General features: G+C 56.6%; 1 protein-coding gene and 1 long non-coding RNA gene across 2 annotated transcripts in view; one reads left to right on the top strand and one right to left on the bottom strand.

The window, feature by feature from the left end:
- Nucleotides 1-1,366: 1,366 nt before the first annotated feature.
- ANP32A (acidic nuclear phosphoprotein 32 family member A) overlaps nucleotides 1,367-25,407 on the bottom strand; it is a 44,879-nt gene continuing 20,838 nt past the window's right edge. Inside the window, exons 2-7 of the mRNA XM_006153469.3 lie at nucleotides 8,298-8,447; nucleotides 7,963-8,085; nucleotides 4,939-5,137; nucleotides 3,939-4,036; nucleotides 1,711-1,774; nucleotides 1,367-1,502 (exon numbers count right to left, since the gene is read on the bottom strand). Coding sequence (XP_006153531.1) covers nucleotides 1,441-1,502; nucleotides 1,711-1,774; nucleotides 3,939-4,036; nucleotides 4,939-5,137; nucleotides 7,963-8,085; nucleotides 8,298-8,447 — 696 coding nt within the window. The 3' untranslated portion in view covers nucleotides 1,367-1,440. The remainder of the gene's footprint in view (nucleotides 1,503-1,710; nucleotides 1,775-3,938; nucleotides 4,037-4,938; nucleotides 5,138-7,962; nucleotides 8,086-8,297; nucleotides 8,448-25,407) is intronic.
- The window catches only part of LOC102501553 (uncharacterized), an 11,523-nt gene continuing 5,059 nt past the window's right edge, over nucleotides 18,944-25,407 (top strand). Inside the window, exon 1 of the long non-coding RNA XR_003550228.1 lies at nucleotides 18,944-20,854. This is a non-coding gene — a long non-coding RNA (uncharacterized LOC102501553). The remainder of the gene's footprint in view (nucleotides 20,855-25,407) is intronic.

Here is a 25,407-nt window from a genome sequence, read left to right as displayed (position 1 = left end):
TTATACATTCCTGAGTTTTCAAGCACACATTCTTTTTACAATATGAAAAACAAAAACAATGAAAGATACTCAAAACAAGGTTCTAAGGGCTGTCCAACTTTCTGGGGACTGTTCCACTGTTCACGTTTTTAGTCACTTTTTACACCTTTATCTATCTCTTTTTTTCTAAGTCACACTTTTAATGCAGATACACCACCGAGACCCAAAGTGTCCTGTCTGATGATCGACATGCCCGTCCTGTAAGAGAAGCTGTCTGGCCAGGTAACAAGGTTTCCCACCTGGCCATCATTTACCTGCAATGCCGGACTCAAAGAAGCCATCCCCCAAAAAATTGTATAAAAAGATTTATTGAAATTTATCAATGACAAACAGACATAAAACTCAAAGTTTGGCTCTTCTGAGGGGCAGGGTTAAAACTGGTGCAGATGTTTTTGTACAGATGAAACACGGGTTAGGAAATAACACATCACGTCGAAAGCAATCCAGAAGAGGGACATGAAAGCAAACCTATACATCCGCTAGGAATTTGCAGTCATTTCAGATTTCCACTAGGTAAGAAAATACAATTTTGCATTAGTTTTTCCGTGCTCAGGTGTATGAAAAAAAAAAAAAAAAAACCAACCAAAAAAACAAAACAAAACAAAAAACCCAGCCGACATGCAGCAATGTCTCCAGCACTTAGGTTTGTAAAAATGTTCTAAGCACAGAAGGACATGTGGAAGAATTCTCTCGCCATGTTTGTAAAACAACGCGTTCTAATATTTTACAGGACAGAACAGGGCAGTTTTGTTTTTTTCTTTGAAAGAGGTTACGTTTTGAGGGTTTGCCTGTTCTTTTAGTGAAAATACCAAATTCATTTTACTTGCAACCCATAAGCCTGCTGCTTTCAGCTCTCTGGCTCACCAGAGTCCTCTTTGCAGAGAGAAGCCCACCACCATCTGTGAAGAGGGAAGGGGGACTAGGGGCAGGAGCGCTCCCCAAAGAGTGCTGAACACGACGTTAGGTTGCCATTTACAAACCTGAGCGTTGGACGCCTCTAGCAGGCCCGAAACACAAAAGCCCGTGAGCCAGAGCACGTTAAAGACGTGGCTGTGCTCAGCCCCTCCTGGGCTTCGAGGAACCAAACTGAGGCCAGCCAGGGCCTGCCGACCACTTAGGAGCCTTGGGGAATGCCGGGAAATAGAAGAGACCTCCAGTCCCCCTCTCGGACAGGAAGGACCTCGCTTGGTGTGTAACTCGGCCATTGGCCGTTGTACTTCAGGGACAAAACCAGACACAAAGAAAAAGGGGGGAAAAAATAAAAAGAGTGGCAGTAAAAATAGTATTTTATTCCACCCCCTTCTCCCCCCCACCCCGCAACGCAGGATTTGGGGGGTGGGAGGGGATACGGGTAAAAACAGTCAAATCACAATAGGAATTTTTCAAAATAGGTTATTCCGCTTAGTCATCTTCTTCTCCCTCGTCTTCAGGTTCTCGTTTTCGCTTCTGACCCCTTTCTTCTTCTGCAAGAGCAAGAAAAGGCGTTTGGATTAGACACTGGGCCCATTTCTTTACCTGGACCCACCTGCTGAGAAACCAGGGACCACATGGCTAGGATGCTTTGCAGAGCCTGGGGCTCAGCTGGGCGTGTTCTACTCATTGCTGGGCTCCTCAGAGCCTAAGCAGTGTACCATCAGTCCCCGCGGGCAGAGAGGGAAAAAGCTGCCATACCCCCAAGATCTTCCTCATCTTCCTCATCGTCTACTTCCCCGTCGTTATAACCTTCTTCATCCTCCTAGGAGAAACGCCAAGACGTTAGAAATGCCCCTGGTCTGCAGACAAGCCAAGGAAGCCATTGTCCCCACACTGAGCATAAGAGGAGAATTCACCCCCAGTCTCTCAGAGCAACCTTCCCAAGGCCTGCCACCTTGGGATGAGTACAAAGCAGAGATTCTCAACCTGTTTTTTTTTTTTTTTAAAGAATCATTAACTTTGTTCAGTGTAACTATTATGTTTTTAAATTTGACCAGAGATAGAGAGAGAGAAAGCGATCTTCCAGATCTGGGACCCGAACTAGTCGGCCATGTGGGAGTCCGGCATCAAGGACCCACTTGAGAACCTGCAGAAAGCTTTAGGACAGATCCCTATCACATGCCGTGCTTCCAGTGGGCTGTGGATTCCACCCCCAGGGCAAGAACTGCCGACCTCAAGTCTCTGTAGTCAGGCAACTTTCCAGCCTTCTCCTCTCTGAGGAGAACAGGTCCCCAAGCAGACTCCCTGCCTGTAAAATAGGCCATCCTTCCACCTGTCCTCATTCTAGCTCTACTTCAAGAGAAGCCCCCAGTTTCAGCACATCCAGTCCAACTTCACGCCACCCAGTCCCTTTGCCACCTTGCAAACTTGGACCGCCTGGAGGGGGCGATCGATGCCAGGCCCCTTGAGGACCCCATTTCCCAGTGATGAAGGAGCAGGCTTTATCTGCAACACAGGCACTCGCTTTGTTCCCAAAGTTACGGCTGGTGGTACCTCTTCCCCTGCACCCCTGCAGCTAAAGCATCCGGCAGCCCACCGTGGGGAAGAAATGGGTGACAGCCTTTCTTTGGTCAAAGGACACAGACTTTTACAACGTTTCCAGATCGTTCTCTCAGCAGGTGTGTAGCTACGATTGCTTTTCAGGTGTACATGCCCCGCTGTACCGGAAGCGGGAAACATGCAGGTGGGTGGCCCTGAGATTACGGACAAAAATGAAGCCTGCACCCTGCCATGGCGAGCACGCAATGAAAACTCAGCGGCCGGCTGCCAGGCTGCCCTGTCCTGGGGGACCTGCCTTCCTAAGTCTTTATCTTTTTTTTTGGAGAGGTTTTTGCTATAGGGCGCGTGCGCTCGCCAGAAAGACAGAGAGACAGAGAGACAGAAAGCGAGAAATCATCCTCCAGGGGGGTGCTTTCTCCCTTCTCCTCCATTCTCCTCTCGGGATCTTGGGCACGCACGCACACGCGCCCGGCGTGAGTTTTAAGACACCGGGTCTGGGACACAAACCACGGTTGACTACGTGGGGGTCCAGCAACATAGCCATTATGCTAACTGCTGGTTCCAGTCTTTATCTTTTTAAAACTCAGTCTTCGGAGCCCAGGCCCAGGGAGAAGGTGTCTGGGCAGCTCAGGAGCCAGGGCGGCGGGTGGCATCTCGGGGAGGAAGGGACGGCTAGGACACTCTGCCCAGGCCAGCATCACTTCAAACCTCTCCAGGTCCAATTTTTGTGATTAACAAGGTAGACTTAGAGTTTTGAATAAATCATAGAAAAAGATGCGGAACATCCAAACTGAAGCCCCAGCACATGGCGCCCGGCCTTGGAGGGTGTGAACCCCTACGACAGGTCCCATGCAGCCTCATCAGACACCACCTGCAGCCTGGAGCGTCTATAACAAGTTATCTTGCCCTCTCACCCAGTGAAGAAAGGGACTCAAGGTCAGATAACTCATGCAGCCGGGAGGGGCAGAGCCGGACGCGTCCTCACACTCTGCTCTTAACCCCTCAGTGTCACTGTGAACTGGCCTGTGTTCCACCAGGTGGCGGGTGGCCTCGTCACTCTCAGATCTGGGACCCAGTCCTCTTACCTCCACCTGTCCGTTCCAGGCAGCCTAGGTTTTCCCTAGCAGACAGTTTAAGTGAGGGTCGTAACTAACATGTGAATGCTGAACGGCAGGAAATGGGGATCATTCTGTGCTTCTCTAAGCTCATTTCCACCTAGAATAGCAGGCCAGACCTACCCCAGCAGACGAGGTAGTCCCTGCCTCCAGAACCCTTCCCCAACCCTCCAGAGGCTGCCCTGGCTAGTCTGCCTCCCCAGAATCAGCCCAGAAAAAGCTCTGAACCTCCCTGCCCAAGGGGTGACCTCCTGCCAGACCAGCCCAGAGGCAGGAGGGCAACTGGGGAGCCCCACCCTGCCCCCTCCTTACCTCCTCCTCTCCACTCACGTCCTCCTCTTCACCTTCCTCCTCGTCCTCCTCGTCCTCTTCGTCCTCCACTACCTGAGCATCTTCGTCATACTCCTCCTCTGTGCATGCAAACGGGGGACAGGGACAACTGGTCAGCTGGCTCCTCCTTGGCAGCACAGGACCCTCCTGCTGCCGAGCCCCAAACAAGGCTGTAAGTGTTTGGGCGCCGTGACCTTGCAAGACACACCCTGATGTGGCCCAGTGGCCCAGGACATAAGCACCCTAAAACGATCGCTATGCCAGGACCAACCCTCCCAGCATGCTCTGTGCCAGCGAGGGCTCCCTGTGGAGGCGGAGACTAGGGGCATGGCCAGGTTGGAGGAACTAAGTTACAGGGCCGAGAACGCTGCAAGGTCAGCTCGTCCACCTCCGGGCCAGCGCCTCACGTGGATGGTGAGAAAGCTGAGGCCTGGAGAGGAGGGCTCACTCAGTCACCCAGGGAAGCAGCTCAGGGTTGGCCTAGAGCCTCTGTCTCAGGACTGCCAGCCCTGGGGCCCTTTGCCGCACCCCGATTCCCACCAAAGCAAGCAGGATGTCTGAATAGGCCACAAGCGTGGACTCTTCTGTGAATCACTCAACGAGTGTCAACTCCGCTGCACCAGGGTCAGAAGTCTGCACCTCTTTCCTTTTCCTCCCTCAGGGCTCTGACCCCCAGAGCACCATGTACCCCTGCTCCCCAGCCCTGGGGTCTTCAGGGCAGGGTCTCCACGTCCTCAGGTCCCCAAGCACTGCGGAGACCCTATGGGATGCGGCCACCAGAGGGCCCCACAGGCCACGCCCCTCCTCTATTCGCTCACCTTCCCCAGGGAGGGGGGATGTCTAGGGCTCACCTACAGAGACACCCCCAGATCTGACGGGATAGCTCAGGGGGCAGCTCTGCCACTGGTAGACCTCTCAGAGTTCTCTGGGGCCCCAGTCCTAGGCTGAGCTCCGAGCCCTGGCCCTGCCCGGAGCCACCCACCGTCCTCGTCCTCCTCGTCGTCGTCCAGGCCCTCCACGTAGCCCTCGGCGTCCGAGTCGGGGGCCTCCTTGTCGTCCCGGTCGTAGCCGTCGAGGTACGTGAGCTGGGGCAGCAGCTTGAACACGTTTTCTCGGTAGTCGTTCAGGTTGGTCACCTCGCAGTTGAAAAGGTCTAAGCTCTTGAGGTTTTCTAACTTTTTCTGCAAGCAGGAAATGAGGCCCGCAGTGAGCGATGCGTGGGGTGAATGGGAAGGACACAGGCCCAGGAGGCAGGCAGGGGGCCCTGAGATGGCACAGACAACCATGGCTTAGTGATGAGAAGGGCAGTGGCCCGGCTCGGTCATGGCACCTGCCCGGACACTCCGCCCTGTATCTAGAAAGTAGGAGCTTAGACGTGAGACTCTGCAAGCTGCATCCAGGTTGTCACGCTCGTACCGGGTCACAGCGGGTGCCTCACAGGGTCCTGGCTCACAGGGTGGTGACGGTGGTGGTGGCAGGTGCCACAGCCCTGTACTGCCAACCGACCTCGCAACCTGGGAGGTGGACATGGTTACGGTTCATCTCAGGTGATGACACGGGCTCAGACTCGGGATTTAATCAGGCAGCCCACCTCCGACGGGCTGGGAAAGCAGAGGATCGGCCCAGGCCCTGCCCACAGCACCCAGCAGGAAGTGTGGACGACGTCAGCCCTGCTTGGTGGCTGAGGAAATCGGGACCCACAGACAGCATAATGGTTATGTCACTGGATACCCACATGGTCGAACGTGGTTCGAGTCCCGGACCTGGTGACTTTAAATCATGCTAGGATCCTGAGAGGAGAATGAAGGAGAAGGGATTGTGGTGTGGCCATCCCCTGAGGGGGTGATTTCTCGCTTTCTCTCTCTCTCTGGTGAGCACATGTGCTCTATAGCAAAAATCTCTCTATAAAATTAAAGAAACTGAGACTTTGCAAGCGTAGGCTCACAACTAGCAATACAGGCCACACCTGGGCTTTCTACCACACACCCGCCCCCTTCCAGGTGCCAGGCCCTCCTGGGGAGGAAAGCCACTGCCCTGGGGCCAGGCGGGAGCAGGGTGCTGAGACCTCATGACGGGGACGCACAGAGGGGCCCAGGGAGGGCAGCCCGGTGGTCTGTGTGGGTACTCGCAGCCCAGGGCCCCCGGACCAGAACAGTTTACCGCTCAGAAAGGAGAGAATACGTTACCACAGTGACAGTCAGGGTCAGAGGAAAGTGGGGGGGTGGGGAGATCTGGACAGGGGAAAGTGGTGAGGGGGTGTGTGTGTGAGAAAGATCCGGGGAGTGGGGAGGTGTGTGTGTGTGAGAGAGAGAGAGAGAGATGTGGGCAGGGGGAAGTGAGTAAATGTGTGTGTATCCAGGCAGGGGGACGTGGAACGCGTGTGTGACCTCTAATGGCGGCCAAATCATGTTTTACAAGGGTATCATATGCTTGGTCTTCATACCCAACCCTAGGAGACACACACACACACACACACACACACAGAACTTCATACCCAACCCTAGGACACACACACACAAATACACACACAGAACTTCACACCCAACCCCAGGACACACACACACACAGAGAACTTCACACCCAACCCTAGGACACACACACACTCACACACACACAGAACTTCACACCCAACCCTAGGACACACACACACTCACACACACACAGAACTTCACACCCAACCCCAGGACACACGCTCACACACAGAATTTCATACCCAACCCTAGGACACACACACACACTCACACACATACTCACACACACAGAGAATTTCACACCCAACCCTAGGACACACACACACACTCACACACACACACAGAACTTCATACCCAACCCTAGGGGACACACACACACAGAGAACTTCATACCCAGCCCCAGGACACACACGCACACACACAGAACTTTATACCCAACCCCAGGACACACACATAGAACTTCACACCTAACCCCAGGACACACAGAACTTCACACCCAACCCCAGAACACACACACACAGAACTTCAAAGATTTTTCTTTTCCTAATTAAATTATGAAGCCCGACTCCCAGGTGGAGGGGTACATTTTCACTCTCCGGGAGATGAGCGTAAGACCTGAAATGTGCTCTACGGGGCATTCTGAGAGCTGTGCCCAGGCCAGGGCGGGCAGTGGGACGCCGGCTCCGCTCTGCCCTTGGCCCTCAGCTGGCCGAGCACCCGGCAAGAGCGAGGGTTCCAACCAAAGCCCTGCGAGCCCAAATCCGGACCAGGCATGTCGCAGCTGCGTGTCACACAGCCAGACGAGGACATGCGGGTCACCACGCCCGTTCTTCCCCTGACTACGAGAGGCCGAGTGGGTGGCGACTACGTTATAACAGGCGTGTTTGGACGCGGTACCTTCTCTGTTCCAAGGAGCTCACGTCTCATCAGCGGCACGGCCCCCTGCTCACTTCCTCATAGCTGAGGGATACGGAGCGCCTGGGGCCGGCCAATGTGGGAACGGCCATGGTGCCTGTGACCGGCCGTCCGGGAGGCAGTCCGGGAGTCCAGGGCTGTCTGGCTCTGCGAGGGCGAGCGCTGGAGGCAGACAGCCCGAGTTGTGCCCAGGCTCCGTCAGAGTCAGCGACCAAGGGCAAAATGCGAGTGCACCTTTAATTCCTAGCTCGTCCCTCCCCAAAAGGGGCAGTGCCGTGTTCTGGGCGGGGACAAATGACAGGGCCCCGAAGAGGAGCAGCAAGTTCAAAAGCAGGGACAAGCAAGAGGCCAGAAACGGGGGCCAGGGCTACGCCATCCTGAGCAACTGCCCATTCCGGCCACGTGACCTTGGTCACGCCACTGAGTTTCTCTGGACCTCAGCTTCTCTCTCTGGATGCAGGCGAGATAACAGCTCAACTTGATGTCATAGCACACGGTGACAGCCAGAGAGATGAAGTAGGGAGAAAGGAGACGTTTCGCCAACGCAGAGGCACTATTCCCGCCCCGTGCCTCCTCTCCCGCCCCACTCCCGCCGCCAGGAGGGAGGCCCCAGGACTTACCAGGGGCTCTATTGTGCTGAGGTCTCTAATTTTGTTGCCACTTAGATTTAGATGTGTGAGGTTCGGACACTTTTCTGCCAATACTTCCAGGCCCCCTGAGATTCTGTTATCGCTTAGTTCAAGCTAAACCAGGCAGGAGACAAAAAAAGAAAACAGCTTTGCAGACGAAGGTTCTCCTCTGCTGAGCCACCTGGCTCTCCCAAGACAGGCGAGGAAGGGGAGTCGTGGTCCCCGGGAGCTGCCCTGGCATGTCAGCGCACACGCCTGACTCCACCTTCCCCTTCACGGACACCCCCGCCGCCCCTGCCCGGCCCGCCTCCCCCCACGCGGCCTACCTTCTTAAGTTTGTTTAACTTTGGTAAGTTTGCGACTGAGGTGAGGCCTACGTTGATTGTACTTAAGAATTCCAGTTCTTCAAATTCATCTGTGAGGCCTTCGATTTTGCCTTCATTCGACCGACAGTTGTCCAGGACAAGCTCTTTCACCTGGAAGGGGAAGGGCAGTGAGTGAGTGAGTAGGCAGGCGGGGTGGAGGCAGGGGGGTTGGCCACCATTGCATTCAGTACATGGCTCCTTCCAGCTCTTTGGGGTCACTCCCAGGATGGGACCCGTCCCACTGGGCTTTCTGTCTTCACATTCAGTGATGGTGAGGGGAGGCAGAGCTGCAGCGCCAGGGAGCCATTCCAGACAGAGCTGGAGAAGGGAGGCCCAAGAGGGCCTGCAGCCACCAGGAGCCTGGCGGTCTTACCCGCCCATTCTGTCAAAATGGCGTAGAACTCCATCACAAAATAAAATACGCCGCTGGGGACTCTGACCTGCCCCCACCCCAACGCCCCCTCCTGGCCACCCCCAGGGGCCAGCTCCCTAGGTCCCACCTGCAGGGCCACGTGTGGGCCCCTGGCCTCAGCTCGCCAACGGTCCTCAGGATGTGGCCACCCTTGCTCCCACCTGCTCCTGCCTTCCCCATCAGAGCCTGTGCAGTGCCTGGCTCCGACTGTCCCACCTCCAGACAGTGCTGGGTGCCCAGCAACACCCAAGGGTGGACATTCGTCCAAGACAGAGCCGCCAGCGCAGGTGGCCTCTCATTTGAACTCGGCCAGTGTGGGGGAACGAGACGTGGCTGCCGCGTCTGATGGCATGGCCCCACTCTGCTCTCGGAGTCTGAGCACAGCTGTGGGTGGGTAGGGAAGTGCCCTTGATGAAGTGCAGACCTTTGAAGCCCTTGGTTGTCTCTGGAGGAACCTCTGTGGCCCTGGCCCCGTCTGTCCCCTGCCCACTGCACTAAACTCTTACTTCACATGCACTCACCAGAGAAAGACAGACAGAGGGAAAATGAGAAAGCACCCCCTGGGGGGACACCACACCGCATTCCCGTCTCTATTCTCTCGGGATATGGGGCACACATGCACATGTGCCTCGCATGTTCTTCAAGCCACTGGGTTCAGGATTCGAACTGCAGGGTCGGTCATGTGAGATCCCGGGCCTTAACCCTTAGCCACTACACCGCCTGCTGGCCCCTTATAGCCTTAATTGCTAAGAGGGTGGCAAGCACTGAGAAAAGCCGCCTCTCCTGAGCTGTGAAAGGTAGATTACCAACAGTGATACACGGCAGGCCCCAGCGCAGGTCCAGGAAGCAGCCGCCTCTCAGCTGTGGCGTGACCCAGGGGGACCAGGGCCTGGCTCCCCAGGGCAGCTGTCATGACACACTCCTGCCTACAGCGACCTGGTCTCCTGGGCTGGAGGTGAGCCCACCTTGTGGTGCCCCCTCCTACATACCTGGTGCTGAGTGTCCCTTAGGCTCAAGACACGGGGTCCCAGCCTGCTCATAGCCTACAAGTACGTGTGTGTGAATGCCACTCCAGGCTGGCAGTGCCCCTTCTCCCCCCACCTGCAGGGCAGAGGGGACCTGGGGTGCATTCTCTCCTCTGCTCCCTGCAGTTAGCTGCTGGGCCTCCACTCTCAGGGATGCAGAGGCAGAGGCAGAGGCTCCACCCACTGCGGCTCCACCCAGGGCAGTGCTAGGTTGTAGATTCATCTGGTGGCATCCCAGAGGGGAAAAGCAAGACTGGTGGCCCTGGCCCAGAGCCAGTTCATCTCTGTGCAGACACAGGACACCAGGTCCACCTTTCCTCTGGATCTGGGAGGAGCAAGGTTGGTCCTTCCCCACTCTCTCATCGCTGAGAGGGGCCTGGCCAGATGTCTGGGTCGAGCCCCCTCTCCACGTCACTGGCAAGAGTGCCTGGGAAGAAATCCAGGGAGGCCTTCTGCCCCAGGGCAGGAGGGAGCAGGGAAGGCAGGCCTGTGGCGGGGAGGGAGCCACCCCTGTAACGTACACACGGGTCACGAGGCCCACACTTCTCTAGGCAACTGACTTCCTTGGAAGGCCCTGGGAATCCCAGAAGCTCCACCAAAGGGAGACGGGTGTGAGCAGACTCCGCCCACCCTGGGAGACTGCAGACCTGCGGCTAGTCCAGGTGCCTACCGCTGGGGTCCAGCCAGTCCCGGCCCCAGTGCGCCACACTCACGCTGGTGTCCACTCAGGGATGACAAGCGAGGATTACTACTACTCTTTACCATTAAAAGCAATTGCACGGGCCAGCCAGTGGTGTGGTGGGTAAGGGGACTGGATTCCACATGGCTAAATGCTTGGTTTGAATCTTGGCCCTGGTGGCTTGGAAAACACACCAGGTGTATGTGTGCATGCCCCATATCCCCAGAGACTGCAGTGTGGACATCCCCTGGGAGTGCTTTCGCACTTTCTCTGTCTCCCTATGGCGAGTGCACAATGCCCTCCCTAGTAAACTGAAAGATGAAAAAGTAACCCCCAGATCTGCCTGGAGCACGGCCAGGCACTGTCTCCACCTGCAGTCACATCACAGCTGCTGATCCAGTTGACCCAGACCCCAGGGCATGGTCACCGCAGGGCGCCGGTCTGCAGGCCTGGGGCGGTCAGTGTGCACCACTAGGGCCAAGGAGGGCCCCTGGCGGCTTCTCCGACATCCCCAAGCCAGAGTAAATTCTTCCAGGCTCACTCCATCCCATGAGCCCTCCTGGCTGCAACTGTCCCCTCTCAGCCCCTGGGTCTAGCCCCCAGTCAAGTGAGCTCCACTCGAGTCCCCTCCCTGGTTACACTTACTCAGTAACCAAGCAAAGATCCAGAGGGCCTACGACCCCATTCTTCCCCAACTTGAGGCCCCTGAGTGCCCCGAGTCCCCTGCTCTGAAGGGCTGGGGAAGCTCAGTGGGGCTCCTGGGATCCCCAGTGCGTCTGCATTTCTTTCCTGAGGGCGAGGAGAGTTTCAGCACTGTTCAGGGAGAAATCGAGGAGGGGGGCTGAGACTCAGCCCCGAGGCTGTGGATGTCACCAAAATCCCAAACCCTGGGGAAAGGCCCACTGGTCCTCTCTAGGGGTGATGGTTCCCACAGGAGGTGGCAGGTGAGCAGCCTGCAAAGTGGAAGAACAGGATGAAATAAAATAGAACCCTAGTCCCACTGCCAACCTGTGGAAGCCACCGTCACCCCTGGTGGCCTCCAGAGGCCACTTGCCACCTTTCCCATGCTCCAGGGTAGGCTTGGGCACCCGCGCCCTGTCCAGGACTCCCGCTGGAAGTCGAACCCACTTCCTGACTCTCACCTGCCCTGTGCAGAGAATAGCCCTTTCACACCCAGGCCGTGCTCTGCTTAAAAAAGAAAACAGAACAAAGTTTGAGGCCCATTCCCCTGCCAAGTCCCGGGTGTGAGTGCAATGCAATGTTAAAATTAAACTGAAAATTTGTACTTTGGGTTTAGGCGTTCTCCCAGTGCCCCAGCCATGTAAAAATATCCCAATGTGGTGACCCTCGAGTCCAGGGACTGGAATTACTCTGCCTACATCGGGAGCTTTCTCAGCACCTCCAGGAAAGCCCGCCCTGGGCCCAGAGCTTCATTTCTCCAGCACAAGCATGGGCAGTGCGTGGGTCAGGATGACCAGCTCCAGCACTTCCTGAAAAACGTGTCCCCAAAGCAAGGACATGCCAAGCCACTGCTCCCCAAGGGAGCTAACGCCGCTCCTATAAGCATGACACGCTCTTACTACTCTGAGGACAACTCCTTACCTGTTTCAAAACTGTAAAATCATGTCTCTACAAATCTCTCCCAATTTGACCTTTTCTCGGTCCCCACATAGCCGCCCTAGTCACTGTCACCCCAAGTCACCTCAAGCCTGCTACTACCTCCAAATGGGGTCTCTGTGATGGCTGGGATGGATGTAACCTGGAAAACACAGCCTCCAGCCTGGACGACCTTCCTCCTAAACCTGACCTGGGAGGCCCTCCATCCCGGGGTTCTCCAGCCCTCTTTTCCCTCAGCACCCCCAGGCTCACCCCTGCACTACAACCTAGTTCAGGACCTCTCAGCAAAAAGCCTGCCTCCCGGGCACCCAGCTCCGAGCACCCCAGGGCGCTGAGGGCACAGCTGCTGCTGCGCGGAGGCCAAGGCTGCGGCTGAACCATTTAATCATGAATTAAGCATCCGATCCTCCTAGAGGTCAGGACTGTCCTTCCCCGTAATCAGCCTAGCCGGGAGCGCAGAGGAACTGCTTAACACACGTCCTGGGGCCGTCCAGGCGCAGCCCACAGTGCCAACAACACCAGGGTGAGGCCAACCATCGTGGCTTCCAGCTTAAGTGGTCAGATAGACACGCCTGGACCCCACCTCTTCTAACCCCCCCCCATGCTCCCTGTGCACCTGCTGCCTCTCGGCCCCGGAGGCAGGTCAGCTGCATACTCTGCCCAACCTGGTGCTCTGCTGTCTCCAGCTCCCACCCCTACAGGACACACCTGGGACACTGTCGGCCCATGGGATGTGGACATGATGGTGGGCCAAGGTCAGGGCCCTCGGCTTGCTAGTGCGGTGGCCAGTGAGGAGAAGACGGCCAAGCAGTAAGCACTCCAGGCCAGAGTGCTGGGTAGCAGGGTCAAGGGCGGGACAGAGTGCGTTCTTCAAATGCCTCCACCAGGCAGGATAGGCTTGCTCAAGGGACAAGAGGGGCAAAGCCAGGGCCAGTACAAAGTGGTAGGGTGGGGCCCTTGCTTAAGCGTTGCCAAGAATCCCAAGACGGTGGCGGAGGAATAGCAGACCACGTGCTGCGGGTTGTATGCCCATGGAGCTGGTCCTGGGGGACAGACAGCTCGGATGCAAGGCGTGAGGGCTGCTCTTTGCCTTCTCAGGACTTCCTGAGGCGAGGTGGACAGAGGTGAGTGCTGGAGTCAGCTGGACCTGGCCCAAGACCAGGTCTCTGCACCAGCCCATCGCACCTTCCCAGCTCTGTGCTGATGCCCGTAATGGTCAGCAAAGCGCCCGGTGCGATGAAGGGCACTCAGAGCTTCCCAGCTCAGGAAGCTGCTTCCCTTCCCCTGGACACAGCCACCCTCACTGCTGTCCCTGCCCTGGCAGAGAGGACCAGTCATCTGTCAGCTTAGCAGAGGAGTCACCTAAGCCGTCTGCCTGCACAGCTTCCTCAGGGAAAACAGGAGGCTTTGAACTGCTGGGGGATGGAGAATGGTGTGCTCAAAGTACCCCACCCCGCCATGGGTTAGCAGGTGGCATGGAGGCTAAGGCACTGGATCCCACGTGGCCGACTGGGCAGTTTGAAGATCACACCAGGCACGTCTGCATGCCTGCCCCAAATCCCAAGAGACTGGAGGAGGGACCACTGTGTGGCCACCTCCCCGGGGTGTGTGTCTCTGTTATTTCTCACTTTCCCGCTCTCTGGTGAGTACACACGCCTGCAGCGGAACAACACTCCCCTGGATGTTACACTACACCCAGTTTTGTTTGTTTGTTAATACACCCACCTAAAGCCCTGGTTTTCTTTTCCCTCACTGAGCAAGACTTCAATAAATATTTGTGACTTTGGTTTCAACCCTGTCAACCCTGACCAATTTAAGTTTTCAGGTTCTAGGCTTTGCACAGAAGGGAAGACAAATCAAATTGACCCCGTGTTCTCTGGTGCTCACGGGTTTTAAATAGGTCAGCCTCTAAGTGGGCCGTCCCCTGCTGCAGAGCCCGTCTCCGGCTAGAAGGCCACACTGTTTGGAGACAACACGATTTCAGAGGGGTGACAGCTGCTTATGATTCTGTTGTCCTAACCATAAAATCCGTAGTTTTGCTTAACAGCCAGTGTGGTAAAACCTGCAAAAATCAGCCAGATCCCATGGGAGGTGGGCAGGGGAGGGTTATCAAGGCTGTGGGATTAAAGTTAGACAACTGCAAAACTCAGAGGGGCCTCAGGGACCACCTAGGTGGTCCAGTGGCCTTCCTGACCACACTCGCAACAAGAAAAACATTTTACAGCTTCCTCAGTGCACATGCGTGTGCCTGCACACGTGTGCACACGTACAGGCACGGACAAGTGAAACAAAACATCATTACAGGGACTTTCCTATAAGTTAAAAATTGGTTCTACTGTGACCCCCCATTTGCACAATCCAGAGCTGGGCCTGAAGCCCGGGACCCCTCGGCTGGGTGACTTCCCCACCCCGGTCAGGAATGAGACTCCCGGAAGGCGGTGGCGGTGGTGTGCAGACCACACGTGTGGCTTTCCAGCTTCTGCTTCAGGAGCTGAGCCTGTGGCCTGTGTGCTCGCTGAGCCTCCAAGACCTTGGAAATCCTAAGGAGGGCCAGGGTCCCACCTTACTCTAAAGACAAACAATTTCTCCAAGCAAAAAGCAACCGTGTCTGATTTTTTGTTTCCTACAATAGCGCTCCGAAGGCGAGCAGAGCACATGGCGGCGGGAAGGCGGTGACGCCATCATTATTTTGGGGACGAGGAGCAGCCAAGCTGCAGCGGTAATGAAGCTGTCTGCCAGGCTCAGAGGCTGCGGCCGGGGGAGGGCCCGCATTAGCATAAACCCTGTGACTCGCTCCGCGCCGCCTGGAACCGGCTTCCTCTCCCCTCTGGCTCCCTGGGCTGTGAGGACTCCTTTCTGCCTCACCAAGGCAGAGCTGGCTCTCCAGCACACGCTTCCTCTCCAGCCGCGAGGGCTCTGGGAAGGGCCGACCCTGGCTGTGGAGGGGGTGGAGGGTGGGGTGCGGTTGGGCCCGCCCCCGCCTGCCTTTGGCTCTCCTCCCCTCAAGCCCGGTCCTCCCTTCCAGCCGGCTCCCCTTCCTGCAGGAAGCCCTTTCAGACTGCCAGGCTTTCTCTCCCTCCCTGATTTCTGAGCACTACTGCAAAAGTGCTCCCAGAACAGCAGGAAATGGGCCCAGAGCCGGGGGCCTGGGTTGCAGGCGGTGGTGGGAGGGGCGTGCAGTGGGGAGAGAGGGGGTTTGGGACCTGGTGGGCCACCAGGGGAAACTCCAGCCGCCCACTTTCTAATGCTGTTCCCCTCCTCCTTGGGCGGGTGCTGGAGGAGGCAGGAATGGGGAGCAGGGTGCGATGCAGTACGGGGTGTCTGAATGACAACCAGGAAGAGAAGGGGAGGCACAGAGGTGCATGTCAGCCTGACACTCGCTCCAGCCTAGGCATGGCCACCCACTGCGTGTGCCCAAGGGAAGTCACTTCGCTCTCTGGGCTTCTGCAGGCCTCTAGGCCAGGCTCTGGCTGCGGGTGATTGTGGAGTCCGTGCCCCTGCCCCAGTTCCGGGTTCTGCAGGCATATGCTCTGAGCACCCACATTCACCCCAGATGCTCTTCCCCAAGATGGCAGGAAACTGCCAAGGAGTCTAGGAGTGACCCCTGCTGAGACCTGGGGCCCAGCTAGTGGGTCATGGGAGGACCACCCGGGAATCACACCCGTCTCCAGAGGCACAGCATGCAGGGACCGGACATGGGAGCCTGGCATGGCCCCAGCTGGCGTGGCACCTCACATCACGCAGTGGGCTTCTCCAGGGAGGCAGGGACTGGGCCCCTCAGTCACCAGGTGCCAGTTCCATGGCCAGTGACAAACCACGGCCATCGGGACAATCTTAGCCACGGCACTGTCCCGTGAAATGGTGAGACTGAAGACACCAGGAGACCCAGGACGAGATGGAGGGTGGCACGGGCAGGCCTGACAGCTCCTTCACTCACCATGTCCTGTGCCCGCCTGACCAGGCGCTACAACTGGCCACTGGGGCCGAGTGCAAACCCAGCTTGGGGCTCCCAGGCCCCACTCATTAGTGCTCCCCGTGTCTCCTCCCAAGGTAGTCTGCTTGTCCCCTTCTCTCCTAACCTCCCCCGTCTGCATGTTTTGGCTCACCAAGCCTTTCCCCTCATAGGCAACAGGAGTTCCACGTCTTCTGTCCCTCCCCTGTCCACCAGGGACCTCTGTGGAACACCAAATGGCCAGCCCTCCTCCCTCCCATCTCCCCCAAATGCTGCCTTGCTAAGGTCTGAGGTCTGTGTCCCCTTGGGGTGCCCTGACCAGAGGGGCTGCGGTGGAGGTGGACAATCCCCACGTCCCCATTCTCCTGAAGAATCCTCTCCATCCCAGAAGCTGACCCCTGACATGCTTTCTGCTGCAAAGCACCCCACTAAAACCACTCTTGGGCATCAGCCACCCCGGCTGGTGAATACAGTTGATCTTGGCTCCAGAATCAGACTGGGGGTGGGGCGGGGTGGTGGATTTAAGCCAGGTGGGCAGGGACCACTTATGGGCTCTCTGCCCTGGGTCCATGTGGACTACCGGCTCCTGGTGGCCCTGCGAGTGGAAGGACTGCTTGCCAGGTCCCTGAGAGATGACTGAGAAGGCACACGGAGGCTGTTTGGATGCAGAGGCCACAGCCGTGCTGTGGGTGGCGGCCCAGTCCGAGGTAGGCTTTTGCAAACGGATTCCAGGTACTGAAAGACCCCTTCGGTGCCACCTCCAGGCAAGGGGCAGACCTGGTGGAAACCAGCCCAGTGACTCAACCGGGGTCACTCGGCCCAGGTGTGACTGAACCTCGCCCCCCAGGCCTCTTAGGGCCCACAGCCCACAGCCCACAGCCTCTAAATCAGGACTTTTCTGAAACAGGAAGAAACAAAAGGGGGGTACAATCAGAAGTAGCTGTCAGGAAAGGAGCTTTTCTCCCCAGCCTCCACACCTTCCCTGCACCCCAGCAGGGCTGGAAAAGCAGAGGCAGGGAGGTGGGATGGCCTGGGATGAAACCTCGACCTTGGCCTCCTTCCCGCCACCTCTACCCAAGATGACAGAACCTCAGGACGACAGGAGCGGAGTGCAGCCACCAATGGGAAACCGCTGATTGGTGCAGAAACGGGAGCCAGTCATGCAGAAAACCCAAGGCCCGGGCTGCAAGTGTTTTCTACCAAGGCCACAAAACAAATTAGCCAGGGGTCACACGTAAGAGGCCGTGTCTTCTCCCTCTCAGACCCATGTGGACGGCCCACTTGCCTAAGTCTGCACTTTAAACGCTTACGGTAGAAATGCTAGAGACGGAAGGCGCCGTGCTCCAGGGAAAGTTACGGCGTCCCCGGCCCTGCACCCTGGGAGGGACAGACAAAAGCACGGGAGGGACAGCAAGGAAGCGACAGGGCAGCGAAGGGCTCTTGGAAAAGCGGGAGAAGAGGAAGGGGACAGTGACGCCGAGAAAGAGGCAGTTAAAGGGGAAAGGCAGGGGCCAGCAGGTGGCAGAGTAGTTAAGGTACTGGACTGCCACACGGCCGACCACGGCCTGAGTTCCAGACCCAGCAGCCTGGAACTCACTCCGTGCCCAAAATCCCAGGAGGAGAATGGACAAGGCAGGGCAGCGTGGCCATCCCCCCTGAGGGTGATTTCTCACTTCCCCTCTCACTGGCTTTCTGGTGAGCACACGTGTCCTATGGCGAAAAACTCCAAAAAGTCACCGACTAAACAGTGACCCCAGCTGTGCACACCCGAGTCCTGGTGACAGTCCCCTCACAGAGGGCGTGAGCAGCAGGCTGAGCTCACTGTCCCAGCTCCACGGCTGCTGGAGCCCCCAAACGGACGGAGACAAAGCCCTACAGCTATCACGATGCTCCAGGCGGCAGGGAGGAACTCGACAACTGGACCCAGGGCCGGCAGCTGGCATGCGGTTGAGGGTGCTGGACTCCCACCAGGCCGACTGTGGAGTCCTTGACCTGGAGGGGAGGCTTGCTTTTTCATCCCCACCCCCCCCACCCAATCTCTGTTTCTCTCTGGTCAAATGAAAATAAATAAAGTTAAATAAAATAATTATTTAAAAAGACAAGAAAGAACCTGAGGACCTCAGTCCTATCAGAAGCTCAGGAAGGAGGTCCCCCATGGTGACCATCAGGACAAGCCCACCCTGGGCCTATGGAAAGAAAGGGGGAGGGGGCTTTATCAAGGCCCGAACACTCCACTGACAGGACCCAGACTAAAATTCCAAAACTTGAAGAAAGACATAAGGAGGAGACCGGGGTGGAAGGCACCGGAGAACCGGGCGGCAGAAGGCGCCGGCGAGGCTGCGGCAGACGGCAGGGAGGCCACGACAGCCGCCTCGCCAAGCATCCGGGGTGCCGTGTAGGAAGAGCCACTCGCTCTGCCGCTCTAGACCGAGGCTCAGTGTGCGGAGATGCCAGGCCGTTCCCGCCCGCCGCAAAGCAGCAGGGTCTGTGGGTCACTACGGCTGTCCAGCCGTGGTCTGCTCAGAAAGGTGGGTTCTGCCCGTAAGCAGGGGTCAGGGGCCAGTGAGGTCTGCAGTCTGCGCAGGCAGCGAGTGCCCCGGGGCAGTTAACCACAGTGTCATGGAGCTCTGCAGGTGGTGAGCTTGCGTGTGTGGGCCTCCAGAAAGGCCATGAGCTGGCTCTTCCCTCCGAGACAGGCAGCACTGCTTAGGTCACAGGACTGCCACTCGGCAACCTTTTTTTCTTTTTCTTGCCGTAGGGCTCACGGGCTCACGAGAGGAGAGAGAGAAAGGGAAAGTGAGAAGCTGGCCCCCCAGAGGGGATGGCCTCACTGCAGTCCCTTCTCCTGCACTCCTCCTGGGATTTGGGGCACACACGCACATGCGCCTGGTGAGATTTTCAAGCTGCAGGGTCTGGGACTCGAACCGTGGTCGGTCAAGTGGGAGTCCAGTGCCTTCACCACCATGCCACCTGCCGGCTCCCCTCAGCAATCTTTATGGGCTAGGTGTGATAGAGAGAGAGAGAGAGAGAGAGAGAATGAGCGAGGGGCCTGCCCTTGCGGGCTCGCATTGTCCACGAGGGCTGCACAGACGCCGGCATGTGTGTACACCGCATGCAGCACGGCCGAGGAAGGCCTGTCCGAGGCAAGCGTGAGTGAGGCCTGAAGTAAAGTGAACATCCAGAGCCTTCCAGCCGAAGGAGAACGGGCCGGAGGGAAGGGAGGAGGTGTGGCGGGCCGCTGGCTGCTGCCCGGTGCCCGCGCACATTAACAATCCACACACCGGGCGGTAGGGTTGGGCTTCACAGGCGACAAAGTCGGAACCGCCTGGACCTCAGCAAAGACAGTAAGACCCAAAACGTGGCCACAGCAGCCTAACACTCCTGCCTTGATTTAAGGCAGCAAAGCCAAAGAGGGCCTGTGCTTCCTCCATGGGGACAGCCTGTGAGGGAGTATTCTGACCGCGAGTGGTCAGAAAACCCGGTTTGGGCCCAGGTCTTACGATGTCACGGAGACTCAGTGTCTTCAGCTGTGAAATGGGGAGAATCCCCAAGCCCACAGCTCTCCCTGAGCACATGAGGTGCTGGGCTCGAAGGCACTCGGTAAGCCTCGCCACCCTGGAGGTCGCCGTGAGCACATTTGGAGCCTTCGCGCCCCAGAAGCAGAGGTGTTATGCAATCCCATTCCTGCCACACGGCCTCGCGCTGAGCTCTCAATAAATGCTTGCTGAACTGAAAAGCAGTAAAAATAACCTGGGAAAACATTCTGCCATTTTTTTCCGACTATTAAACTGTAGCACTTTGCCAGAATGTTCCAGAACAGTCTCCACGGCAATCGTTTGTTTTGGGGGGAGGGGTGGGAGGAGGAGGACCCAACCGAGCCACATCAGGGCAGCAGATAAACACCAGGATGGGGCTGGAGCATGGCCCAAGGGACTACTCGCTCTCTGTGCCACCCCAGCCCTTCTCAAACCTCCTGAGGGAGCCAGCAGTTGGCGTAGACGTTAAGGCAGCTGGATCCCACAAGGCCAACCGAGCAGCTCGAGTCTCCGACCTGGGAGACTTGCAAAATCATGCCAGGCATGTGAGCATGTGTGTGTAAGACCCCAAGAGGAGACTAGAGGAGAAGGGACTGTGATGCGGCCATCCCCCACACACACACACACCCCGCAGGAGTAATTTTGCACTTTCCCCTCTGGTGAGTACACACGCTCTATAACAAAAAACAATCAAACGAATCCTGGAGGCCAGACCAGTCCACCAGCAGAAGGAACTGTGGGCCACCTGAGGACAGGACGAGGTCTCTTGGAAAAGCCAAAGAAATGGACAACGTCCCCGCGTCCCACTGTGAGTGCAGACGCCATGACCTAGTCCAGCCACCTCACTACATGGACAAGGCTCAGGCCGAGTAGTAGGCTCGTTCGTGGGACGTCGCCTTTGTCATCTTCCCCTTTTGATTTTTTTGACGGAGTAATACATTCATCCCCTCATTTCAAAACCCAAAAGCTTAAGAAGCTATAATGTCAAGTCTCTCCTTCCGATGCTAGCCTCTGCCTGCCAAGTGAACTACCCCACCTGCTAGGATCCCATTGGCGTGTTTAAACACGTGATGTAGGAAATTGAAAGTCGTCCTCTCCTCCCTTTGACCCACAACGAGCACAGTATGCCGACCCTCGCCTTGCCATCTTTCCGCGGGGTTGGCGAAGCTGAGTAATAACAACCTGGTTTCGAACTCGCAGCTGCGTAGTGTTCCACTGTGTCGACGTGCTGTCATTTCCCCTAACCTGGCCCTGGCTGAAGTGCTTCGGAGTTGCTTCCCACTTTTTACTATCCTAAGTAAGTCTGCTATATAGGTGAGTTTACACTTGCCGTTGTGCGTTCACCCAGCTCACTGACGAGAGGCGGAGTCCGATCCCACTTCTTACCCGTGAGGTGGCTGTTACAGAGCCTCCGGGCCTTAACCTGAGCGTCTTCCCTGTGCACAGTGGACCAGGCACTAATCCTCTGTGCACCTGGTAAATGCGACTTCGAGCAGCCCTGACGCCTGGCACCAGGGGTGCAAAAGTAACAGGTTAAAGCATTCCCTCCCGGCAGACTGCAGACCAAGTCTCAGACCCGATGGATCGAAAATTATGCCGGCACGTGTGTGTGCCCAAATCCCAAGAGGATATTGGAGGAGAAGGGACTGGTGTGGCCACCCCCGCAGGGGGGCAATTTCTCACTTTCTCTCCCTCTGGTAAGCATATGTGCCCTATGGCAAAAACCTTAAAAAACAAAAACAAAAGCCCACACTCGGACAGTTCAGCGCGGCTGGACAGGCATCTCATCTCTCCAGGCTAGTCTCCTGGTCTGGAAATGGGTGTGGCCATACCTACACATGAGGGTGGGGGTTCCAGCAGATCAGAAAGGTAACGTTTGCCAAGTAACTAGTAAGCGAGCGGCAGTGAGGCTCATGGTAGATGCTTCATAAGGAATACCCTCCTCTTGTTCCGAAGAGGGCTTAGTGAAGCCTCCGGGGAAGATGCCCAGCACTGGCAAGCTCGCTCCCGCGGTCCCACCCTGTCGTCCCAGAGGGCTGGAATACACCCTCTGACTTACTTTTTTTTTTTTTGGAGAGGTTTTTGCTGTAAGGCGTGTGCGCTCGCTAGAAAGAGAGACATAGACAGAAAGCGAGAAATCACCCCCCAGGGGAGATGGCCACACCGCAATCCCTTCTCCTCCATTCTCCTCTCGGGATCCCGGGCACGCACGCACACGTGCCTGGCATGAGTCTAAGCCACTGGGTCCAGGACGTGAACCATGGTCAGCTACATGGGAGTCCAGCGACATAGCCATTACACCAACTGCTGGTCCCTCTGACTTACTTTTTTGAAGCTCCTAATTATGTCCCAGCCAACCTTCTCCCTCCCACTTTCCAGACTGTCCGGTGTGGCTGTGGCACCTGGGCATGTTTCTCATCTCTGCACATGGCCCTGGAGGACCAGGGTCAGAGCTGTGAGGGGAGCCGAGACACATTTCCGGAGACCTTAGCATGTAAGGCACGGTGACTTTCACACAGAAAGCTGACTTTACTAGGGCACCCTTGTGAGTACAACCAGTTAACTGGAAAAGGGGGAGGAAAATCATCGAACCCTGTACTTTGTCCTGCACAATATTATTTATTTATTTTAAGATTTTGCCATAGGGTATGTACACTTGTTGGAAAGAAGGCAAGCGAGATGCCACCCTCTGGGGGACGGCCACGCTGTCCCCTTCGCCTCTACTGTGCTCCTGGGATTCTGGGCACACAGGCACATGCACCCGAGCGATTTTCAAGCTGCCTGTTCCAGGACTCAAACCACAGTCAACCATGCGGGAATCCAGCACCTTAACTACCGCACCATCTGCTGTCCCCATAAAAGGTTTTAAAATCAGAAATTTGGGCATATTCGATGTCATTTTCCTGGGAAAACAAATGTAACGGATTTCCTAGTAGAGAGAAAGAAATGCAGGTCAGGAGCCTGGAGCATTTCCACCTTGTCACTGGGGGCAGGGGTCAGCGCGGAGACTCCAGGTCAGGTCTGTGGTCCGAGGTCTGTGGCCCGCTCTGCACCTGAGCACAGCTCCTCAGTGCTACCTGACCTTGGCCTGGCTGTTAACCTCTCCGAGTCTCGGATCCCACCTGCTGGAGAAGAACTCACCCCATTCATCTGTACAGCATTTCTGTACAGACGGGAATAAGAATAAATATGGTGTCTGGCACGTAGGTACTCAGCAAACAGTTAAAAACAAACAAAACACAGAAAAAGACATGCTTTTTTTCTCACCATTCAGTAACACGATGAAAATCTAGGGCCTTCCACTTAGAAGCTCAAAGGAAAACAGCAGACACGATATGATCCAGCCCCCAGGATCCCGGGAGGCCGTTTTCCTAACAGGCTAACAACAAAGTCAGACTTCAGCCAGCTCCTTTCACCTTCACAGGGCGCCTGCTCTGGGTCAAAACTGGGGGCCAGCCAGGGCTCATCCCAGGCCTTGGAAAAGATGCCCTGGCCCGAACTGTGGGCTACCCCCCCATCTAACAACCCCCAGAGCCCTGACTCCTACCTCGCCTTCCTTGGTCAGAGGATCACACAGGTCTCTGCAGCCCACCTAAAAGCACCTGGCCCCCAAATCAGGGAGACAGGGCCTGAAAGGTCCAGATGGAATCCAAACGGCAGTGATGGGGGGCCTCCAGGAAACACAGCGATTCCAGAAAGACCTGAAACCGCACTCTGATGGTGGTGGGAGCTCCGGTCAGCAAAGCCCCAGCACCCCAGCAGAGGAGAATACGCCCATTACTGGTCATAAATGCGATCCGAGGGGCCAGCAGGTGGTGTGGACGTCGAGGCCCTGGATCTCATCTGGACGACTCCATGCCAGACCCAGTGGCCTGAAAATCACACTGGGCACACGTGTCCAAAATCCCGAGAGGGGAACAGAGGAAAAGAAACTGTGGTGTGGCCATCATCCCTGGGAGACTCTCTATCTCTGTCTCTGCCTCTGCTGGCAAGTACACATGCCTTATAGCAAAAACTAAAAACTAAGGTAATAATAAGTAGCAATGTGGAGGTCCAAATCTTCCAAGGCATGAGTCTCTGGAGGAAAATAAAAGACATTCTGGAGTGACAAGGAAAGAGGCTGGTGCCTAAGATTGGGATGGGCCGAGTCCTGGCCAGCTGCTATATTTCCCCCTCTTTTATATCATTTCATCTTCCCTACTAATCACCTCCCGGACTTGCATCCTAACCCTGCCAGGTCTCAGCTTGCTCTCTGGGAAAGTGACATGTAAGGGACTTCTAGATCATATGTTCTCAGGTGCTGCTTCATAGGGACCAGGAGTTCAGTGAAGTCACCCGAGTGTCTGGCTCAAATGCACCTCCTCAGGGAAGCCTTCCTAGATTACCCATCCCCCGGAATACAGCTTTGTCATCATGACAGTTAACACACCAGCAGCCTGCCTTTGTGTGATGGCCTCCTCCCCACCCCGGGGGGCGGGAGCACTGGGGGTGTGCTTGTCCAGTCCCCTCAACACCTCGAGAAGGCCTGGTGCACAGCAGGTATTCAGTGTACACACTGAAGGAAGAAGGAGTTGGCAGAGGCTGGGGGTCAGCCAGAAGGACGGGATTCCGATGCTGCACCTCCAGTTACCACCTGGGGAACTCTTGGGTAGGCATCTAAGTCCTCCACAGTTATATTCCAGTTCTAGAAACCACCCCATTACTCCTGGTCACTATGGGATGCAGCCAGCCAAGTGCCACACACCGCCAGGGCCATCTGTGGCCACAAGTCCCCGGGGCCTAACGAGGCACTGCCCTACAGAGCCAGCTTTCTGGTGACAGGGGCACCTCTCTAACACCTCGCAGCCGTGAAGCCCGTGGCCACTGGTCAGACTCAGAGGCGCAGGATCCCTTCCACAGCTGACCTTGCCCTGCGGCCACTCCAGACCACGACCGCACCGACCACTGGGACTAACAGAAGGCCATGAGCGCCCACAGAGGCCAGCTGCCTGCTGGGGACTCAGCACCCCTTTGTCTTTAAGAGGACAGCCTCACCTCAAATAGCAGCCCCGGCAGGCGCCCGTCTAAAAGAGACCTCTCTGGACTCACTGGCCACACCTGAGTGTACAGACACACTTGCACACTTAACCAAGACACACACAGGCACGTCTGCCACAGAGCCGCCAGCTAGACAGGCTAACGGGGCAGACGCTTGTGGCTGCAGGCCAGCCTCTGCAGAGGCTTCTTGGTCAGGCCTTCCAGAGACAGCTGGGAGCTCCGCAGAGGACAGGATGCCCACTCTTCCCCAGCCACACAGCACACGGCCAGGCTCTCCGCGGGGAGGGGGACCTGCAGGGCCGGGCCGGGCTCCAGCACACAGACCCTGCTCACAGCAGCCAGGAGCTGAAGCAGGCACAGGCTCTCCAGGGAAGTCCTGCTCGGCTCCGCACACTCCTGGCGCTGCCTTCTGGAGGGCCGACTACTGAGACGCTGACCCCACCAGGGGAACCACAGTGCACACCCAAGCAAGGGACTGTGGGCTAGCTGAGGACGGCACTGCTGAACGGCCTGGAGGTCAGTCGTGGGGACTTCGATCTTTTTTGCTTTTGAGAGATTTTTGCTATAGGACACACAGGTGCACTCACTGGAGACAGAAATCACCCCCCACCCAAGGGGGGATGGCCACGCCACAATCCGTTCTCTACTTTCTTCCTGGGATTCTGGGCCTGAACACACACACACACACACAGCTTGAGTTTCAAGCCACTAGGTGCAAGACTTGAACCACAGTCGGCCACAAAGAAGTCCAGTGCCTTAACACTATGCCACCTGCTGTCCCTGGGACTGTAATCTTTTTTTTTTTTTTGGGGG

This window comes from Tupaia chinensis, unplaced genomic scaffold (assembly GCF_000334495.1).
Source record: "Tupaia chinensis unplaced genomic scaffold, TupChi_1.0 Scaffold000377_2, whole genome shotgun sequence".
Taxonomy (NCBI): Eukaryota; Metazoa; Chordata; class Mammalia; order Scandentia; family Tupaiidae; genus Tupaia; species Tupaia belangeri.
Note: the sequence above shows the minus strand (reverse complement) of the source record. Positions and strands in the feature narration are given on the sequence as shown.